This window comes from Anguilla anguilla, chromosome 6, assembly GCF_013347855.1.
Source record: "Anguilla anguilla isolate fAngAng1 chromosome 6, fAngAng1.pri, whole genome shotgun sequence".
NCBI classification, from domain to species: Eukaryota; Metazoa; Chordata; class Actinopteri; order Anguilliformes; family Anguillidae; genus Anguilla; species Anguilla anguilla.
Genome location: NC_049206.1, coordinates 59,330,853 through 59,338,352, shown reverse-complemented (window position 1 = coordinate 59,338,352; position 7,500 = coordinate 59,330,853). Strand labels below are relative to the sequence as shown.

Here is a 7,500-nt window from a genome sequence, read left to right as displayed (position 1 = left end):
GTGGCGCTGTCGCCATGGCGACGGGTAGCTGGGCTCCCCGCGTTTTCCCTCCACATAATTGCTTCAGAGTAATCAGCGGGTTTTTTTTTTTTTTTTTTTTTGTTTCCTGCAGAAAAGTGTTTTGCATAATAAGCAGGTTGTTTTTTTTTTTTTTCTCTCTCTTCTCCCCGTACTTTAATTACAATGATTGGTGAGTTTATTTGTGGAATTGAGAAGCTGGGATCGCTCGTGCTACTCTCCGCATGCTGTCCTGTGGTTCGTACCCCTCGCAAACGGCCTCATTAATCCCCGGATTGGCTGCTTTCGGGTGGGGGGGGGTCTCAACCCACACATAATTGTGTCAATCTCTGCGTTTATTATTTGTTTTTGGTGCTGACCAGTTTGTCATAGCTCCTCTTGTCAATAATGGGAGATTCACTGTGGTGTAAGAGTGTTGTAGGTAGAGAAGGAGATTCTCTGTGGTGTAACACTGTTGTAGGTACTAAAGGAGATTCTCTGTGGTGTAACACTGTTGTTGGTACAGAAGGAGATTCACTGTGGTGTAACACTGTTGTTGGTACAGAAGGATATTCACTGTGGTATAATAGTGTTGTAGGTGCAGAAGGAGATTCTCTGTGGTGTAAGAGTGTTGTTGATACAGAAGGAGATTCTCTGTGGTGTAAGAGTGTTGTTGATACAGAAGGAGATTCTCTGTGGTGTAACACTGTTGTAGGTACTAAAGGAGATTCTCTGTGGTGTAACACTGTTGTTGGTACAGAAGGAGATTCACTGTGGTGTAACACTGTTGTTGGTACAGAAGGATATTCACTGTGGTATAATAGTGTTGTAGGTGCAGAAGGAGATTCTCTGTGGTGTAACACTGTTGAAGGTACTAAAGGAGATTCACTGTGGTGTAACACTGTTGTTGGTACAGAAGGATATTCACTGTGGTATAATAGTGTTGTAGGTGCAGAAGGAGATTCTCTGTGGTGTAACACTGTTGAAGGTACTAAAGGAGATTCTCTGTGGTGTAACACTGTTGTAGGTGCAGAAGGAGATTCACTGTGGTGGTGTAACAGTGTTGTAGGTACAGAAGGAGATTCACTGTGGTGGTGTAACACTGTTGTAGGTCACAGACAGAGGTTCTCTGTGGTGTAACACTGTTGTAGGTCACAGACAGAGGTTCTCTGTGGTGTAACACTGTTGTAGGTACAGAAAGAGATTATCTGTGGTGTAACACTGTTGTAGGTCACAGACAGAGGTTCTCTGTGGTGTAACAGTATTGTAAGTACAGAAGGAGATTCACTGTGGTGGTGTAACAGTGTTGTAGGTACAGAGGTTCTCTGTGGTGTAAGGGTGTTGTAGGTACAGAAGGAGATTCACTGTGGTGGTGTAACAGTGTTGTAGGTGCAGAAGGAGATTCACTGTGGTGGTGTAACAGTGTTGTAGGTGCAGAAGGAGATTCACTGTGGTGGTGTAACAGTGTTGTAGGTACAGACAGAGGTTCTCTGTGGTGTAACAGTGTTGTAGGTACAGAAGGAGATTCACTGTGGTGGTGAAACAGTGTTGTAAGTACAGATGGTGATTCTCTGTGGTGTAACACTGTTGTAGGTACAGAAGGAGATTCTCTGTGGTGTAACAGTGTTGTAGGTCACAGAGCGGTGATCCATTTAGTTTCTAAATGAATCTCTCTCCAGAGACTCGCTGTGATTCATTACAGGGGTCGGTTCAGTCTATCTGCAGCGGACTTTGTCCTAAATGTTGGTTGAAGAGAGCACTGCTCGTTTCATTTTCCTGAAATGAACTGAAATTGAAAGAGAGCGTTTATCGAATGTAAAAAAAAACAGTTTGATGTAAAAGAGGCATGTTTGTCATCTTTATGTGAACTTTACGTCGTCATGGTTTCGTGTGAGTCTGGTGTTGAGATGCTGTATGTGCGGTGTATGTGCTGTGTATGTGCGGTGTATGTGCGGTGTATGTGCGGTGTATGTGCTGTGTATGTGGGGTCACAGTGCGAACACATGCTTCATGCATGTTCAGTTTCGGTCTACAAACCAGAGGAAGTCTGGAGTCTGTATCGCACTCTCTCTCTGTCTCTCACTCTGTCTCTCTCTCTATCTCTTTCTTTCTCTCTCTCCCTCCATCAATTCATTTTTTTTTTAAGTTTGAGTTTGCTGTATTGGAAGGAAAACTACAGACTTAAAGCAACACAAGGAACGTGGAAACTGTGTACACGTGCACAACACGCAGCAAATATTATGGTGTTAAGAACATAACGTGAAATGACAATACATTACCTATATTTATCCTGATACTAAGTCTGTGGCCTGCTGTAGTTCCTGTATACTATTATAGCCCTGTTCTGGCACCGTCCTTGTTGCTAGGCAGCACGAGTGTCAGGCCCTGCGAAATGTTGAATGAAAACAGGAAGTTTGTGGCCACAGAGAGCGTGAAATAAAATTTACAGGAAGTGAAGGGTCACATGAGTAATGCTGAGAGAGAGAGAGAGAGATAGAGAGAGAGAGAGAGGAGGAAGAGGTCTGCGCGTGTCGCATGTGAAAAACGTGTGCTTGCCAGTCATCTCCTTTGCGAGCCCTAGCGTAGTCCTTCTGAGTCCCGCGCTGTGATCATGGTAGGTAGCTCCACGCTTGGTTTTTTTAAAAGTTTCTGTGGTATTTTCGGTTATTTTCCTGCGTCTGGGACGGGTGGCGTGTCTCTGCGCGTGTCTGTCTGGGTGGTGAGGCTGCGTTTGGCCCTGTCTGGCCTCGGCCCTCTCCTCAGGTACCTTTCGGCCGTGCCCTCGCCGAGTTCGTCAGTCTTTCTGTCTGTTTGTCCGTCTGTCAGTCCGTCTGTCAGTCTTTTCGTCTGTCCATCCTGACCTCAGCGCCGGGGCCCTGCGGTCTCGTCGCCGTGGAGACGAATCCTGGGGGTTTTCTGCGCTCCTGTGCGTGGCCTCGTAGCCGCGTCTCGCTGCCGCCGCTGCGGACGCTGTGAGAGAGCGTCCCCCACGCCACGGCGCGGGTCCGCAGCGAAGGTTTCAGTTCTGTTTCTGGTTTTTATTTCGTTGCCCTCAGAGGGGGGGGGGGGCTGTCGGGCGATTCGGAGCGCTGCGCTCTCTTGCTTTTTTTTTTTTGTTCTTTTCTCCGGTCTGAGCAGCAGGCCGGGCCGATCGTTCGCCCGCCTGTTCCCGTGACGATCGTCCGCGTCGCGGCGCTGTGTGAGTGGAAGCTGTCGCACGGGCGCTACGTGGCTCGTGCGTTTGCTACACGCGTGTGTGTGTTCGCGGCGTTCTCTGCGCGAGGGTTATCGCTCCCCGCCCCCCCCTCCCACCCCCGGGGGCTGGCCTCGTGCGTGACTGTCTGTAACGCGGAGCAGATCACCACAGCGGTAAGGTGGGGGAGGGGAGGGGGGGTGAACGCTCTTAATAAACGGGGAGCGTGTGCCCTGTGACCGGCCTGCCTGTCCCGCGCGTGTCAGCGTTTCTCTCGCGCCCATGTACCGTGTCACGCCCTCCCCCCGCGGTTATCTCTGCTCAAAAACGATCATAATCATGAGATAAGTCTGTGTGCGCGTCTTATTCTGATATTTCATTGCCTTTATTTACAGTCGGTGTAATGGCTGGATTCTTTCTGACTGACCACTCAGATTACCTCAGTCAGCCAGCTGAACCTAATGTCAGAATGTGGTCACTCTCACTATGAGTGTGTGTGTGGGTGTGTGCATGCGTGTGTGTTTGAGTGTGTGTGTGTGTGTGTGGGTGTGTGCATGCGTGTGTGTTTGAGTGTGTGTGTGTGTGTGTGTGTGTGCGCATGTGCATGTGTGTGTGTGTGTGTATGTGTGTGCATGCGTGTGTGTGAGTGAGTGAGGATGCGTGTGTGTGTGAGGTCTTTAATCACTGCGTGTGTGATCTTCAGTTCTCTCTCCGCTGGCTGCCAGTGTTTATTTTATGTTGGGTTTGAGGCCTGTGTGTTAATCAGCTGTGGTCCAGACCTACAGCTCTGCGGCAACACTAGAGCCAGAACCAGAACCAGAACCCGGGCCGCAATCGGGAGCCTTTTACCTCGATTCAGGCAGAGACAAAGGATCGATCGCCTCGACAGGAAGTCCATCCGATTGGTGCCCCGAGGTGCCGCTCGCGACTGATTGGCCGAGCAGATGTAGGGCACTGCAAGCCACTTCCTGTTCCTGTTCCTGTTCCACGAATGACTTCATCGGTAACCGCTGCCTGCGGGGGGAAGTTCACCCGTAGTCGCAGGTGTTGGTCCGCCGCTGGTTTGCCTTAGCTCCGCCTCCCAGATTTGGGGGTTTTTCCGAACAGAAAGCAGAAAGATGTCTCTCAAGCCGCGCCCCCCCCCCCCCCCTCCCGCACACAGACGGGACTCAGGCGCGAGGGGAAGTCCCCCTCTCAACATCGAGGACGAGGGGAAAAACTTCGCCGCGCCCGCAAAAAGAAACAGAAAGAGCGACAGAAATAGAGAAGAAGAGTTCAGCGAGTTCGCAGAGCTGCTTCTGAAAGTCGAGCGGTGGCTGATTCTGGGTCCTGGATGGGCTGCAGCTCTGTGTTCCCTGGGGGGCTGGTGTGCGCGCGGGGGGGGGGATCCCCTGTCTGCGTTTGCCCTTTCCCTTTCCCTCTGCCGCGCTCAACACTCAAAGCATCCCCGAAAACAAATTTGCATTTTCATACATTTTTTTTCTTTTCTCCCTATTTCCCGCGCGTCGGGTTTCCGAGCAGCGACCGTTTGCCTCAGGAGAGATCAGCGCCGGTAACGGCGTCGCCTCTTCATTTCTGAAGCCGTCACGTGACCTGGGAAGAGCGGCTCTCACAGCGGGCCTGAATTACGGAGGAGGGGCTCTTCTTTCAGTCTGCCCCCCCCCCCCCATCCTTTTAACGGTTATGCGCGAGCGTGCCCGAGAGGGACGCAGGAAATAGAAGGAAACGGAAAAAGAACCGAAAAAGGGCTCTTCTTTTTTTTTTTTCCGAACGGCCCTTGTAGCTGTGAGCTTCTACCCCCACCACCAAGCTCATTCTGTCCCTGTTTAGTCCGGAGACGTCCCCTCAGAGGCCAGTGGGCCCAATGACATCCCAGGAACTTTTGTTCTCTCAAAAAAAAAGTGCGAGCGCCTGTTTTGTTTAATTTTTTTTGAGGCACAACAGCTGTTTTTGTGTCTCCGCGACGACACGGCCGTGGCCTGTGACCTCACAGAACACGTTTTTGGCCATAACTCAAGAATTCATGCGCTGATTATGACAAAGTCTCACACAAATGTCTAATAGGATAAAATGATGAAGTGATGACATTTTATATCCAAACGGTCGAACAGAGCACTGGCTACTGGTTGGCGGAGGCATCCAACCACGAGGCCGTATTTCTAGTTTTTTTTTGTTTTTTTCCATTTTTTTGGGGTGAAATCAAAATGGTGGCTTGATTTATTTTCATCCACGTTAGCCCCCGTTGACCTATCCTAAGTCCTTTCCCTGAAGAGCCTTCTTTCCCAGAAAGTCGCCCTTTCTTTTCACTGTTTTATTTCAATATGAACTTCCGACTGTCCCGTTAGATGACCTGCTGTAGGCTGCGGCCTGAATTCACGTCCGCGTTCGTCCCGAACTTTGGCTCATAACATTACTCGTAGTTTTTAATTTCATCCTGCACCAACGCAGTTTGGCGAAGTGACTTTGCTAATTCCTAAACTGTGCCAAACCGTGTCTGTCTGGGAAGACTGAAATTAACGCGTGCGTTTTGGTCATAAATCAAAGCTGTGGACAAAAGTGTTGATTGAATTCAGGCCTGTGTGTGTAATGACAGAGGCTGTAATTAAACCAACATTTGCCCTTAAGTTTGACTAACAAATTACAAGCGAGAATTTCTTGTTCTCCACCAGAAGTTTGGCCAGCTCAAGTGATCAGTAAGACTAACTCCGCAAATTGAGTTTGCGGAGAAAACCTGTGACACTGTGGATTTCTTCCCATGTTAGAATTTAAGGACAAATGTTGATTGAATTCAGGCCAAAATCAGTTAAAGCTGCCAAAAAATCCTTTTTCTCTCTGTTTTCTATTTTCTCGTTTAGTTTGTATTAAAAAAAAAATCATTTCTTTTTGTTCTTTTTGTGGCTCTGGGTGCCTTTTTTAAATGTGGGAATGTTGACATGCTCTGTGCTGTTTGAGTTTTGCCAGATCCTACACTGTGAAAAAATGCAAGGCCCCAAAACTGCAGAACCGAGTAGCCGATTACAGTGCGCTCTTTGCCCAGCCTGTAATCCGTCCCGTCCTCGCTCAGGGGGAGTTCGGCCGCTGTACCGAAACCCTGGGGGCCAGACTCCCCCCTTCCTCAAAGTTTAAAACGCAGGGCGGGGCACGGGGGGGGGGCTGGGAAAGGAACTTTTAACTATTGGTTTTTGTGGATACCCGGGGGGCGAGAGAGACTCTGGAATGGGGCCGTGTGGCTCCTGGCTGGTTTTAGCGTTTGCCAGACTCTTAGGTCATATTAGAAACAGCAGGTGGGCCAGTGACTACAGTGTCTGTCTCTCTTTCTTTCTCTCTTTCTTTTTTTCTTTCTCTCTCCCCCTCTCTCTCTCTCTCTCTCTGTTTTTTAAGCACTAACCTCTTGACAGAAATAAAAAGAAAGGCCCTTAATTGATTCATTTTAGGGAACCACAGGTCTGTGAGTTTCACACAGCACAAAATAAACCCGCAGGCCGCCATTTTGGCCTTTCTGTTAATGATCTGACTCGGCTGACTGCGTTTGACAAGGGCTGGATTTAGTTGCCCAATACTTACACATGCTGGCTACCTATCGTTGCATGTCTGAAGTGTAACAGCTATGATGATACTTTTCTCCAAATTTTCACTTGGAGATCTTTTGGAGAAATTTGGATCCAGATTTTTTGGAACCATTCCATCCCTAAAAAAATTTTTCGGTCGCTTCCGATGGGAGGCAGGTCAGAAAGCGCGTCCTGCGGAATGCGTGCAGCCAGCCAGCCAGCTGATGGATTTCCCTTTTCGGAATTTTGGGGCGGTTACCATGGCAACTGTTTCCCGGCGCCGGTACCGAACACTGTTCCCCCTGCAGCGGTTGTTGTACCTGCGCCTTGCCCCTCACTCCGGAGTTTAACCCGTGCAATGGCGCGGAAATCTCAGGCTGACCCTACGCGTGTTTTTGCTAGCGGCTAGCGGTCCTCGTACCCGGGCCCAGGAGCAGTGCAGTAGCCGTCGAAAGGAGGCGGAGGAGTTCTCTGGTGATGCCGGCAAGGTTGCCAGATTTACCTGGTACTTCCTGACCTCCACAGCGTCAGGGGAAACACGGCAGGAAATGCTCCCAGCCCCCACTGTGTCTGCCTCTGTCATCCAGAAAACCGGGTATGCGTCTGAAAGCGGTGATGTTTTCTCTCCTTTTTTTTTTTTTACACACTCCTTTCTTCTCACCTCTTTAATTTGGAGTTCTGTGAGAGCCCTCCCGCTGTAGGCGCCACGACACCTTCCCCTTCGCCCGGGCGAGCTCCCGCGTTAAACCTGCCGTTTCTCTC

General features: G+C 49.6%; 1 protein-coding gene across 9 annotated transcripts in view; it reads left to right on the top strand.

Moving 5' to 3' along the window:
* dnmt3ab (DNA (cytosine-5-)-methyltransferase 3 alpha b) overlaps positions 1 to 7,500 on the top strand; it is a 149,791-nt gene that overhangs the window by 51,779 nt on the left and 90,512 nt on the right. The window contains exon 1 of one of the 9 annotated variants that reach the window (XM_035422094.1): positions 2,339 to 2,611. The exons of the other annotated variants lie outside the window; for them this stretch is intronic. Coding sequence (XP_035277985.1) covers positions 2,609 to 2,611 — 3 coding nt within the window. The 5' untranslated portion in view covers positions 2,339 to 2,608. Of the gene's footprint in view, positions 1 to 2,338; positions 2,612 to 7,500 lie in introns of those variants that run through there. 9 annotated transcript variants of the gene reach the window in all.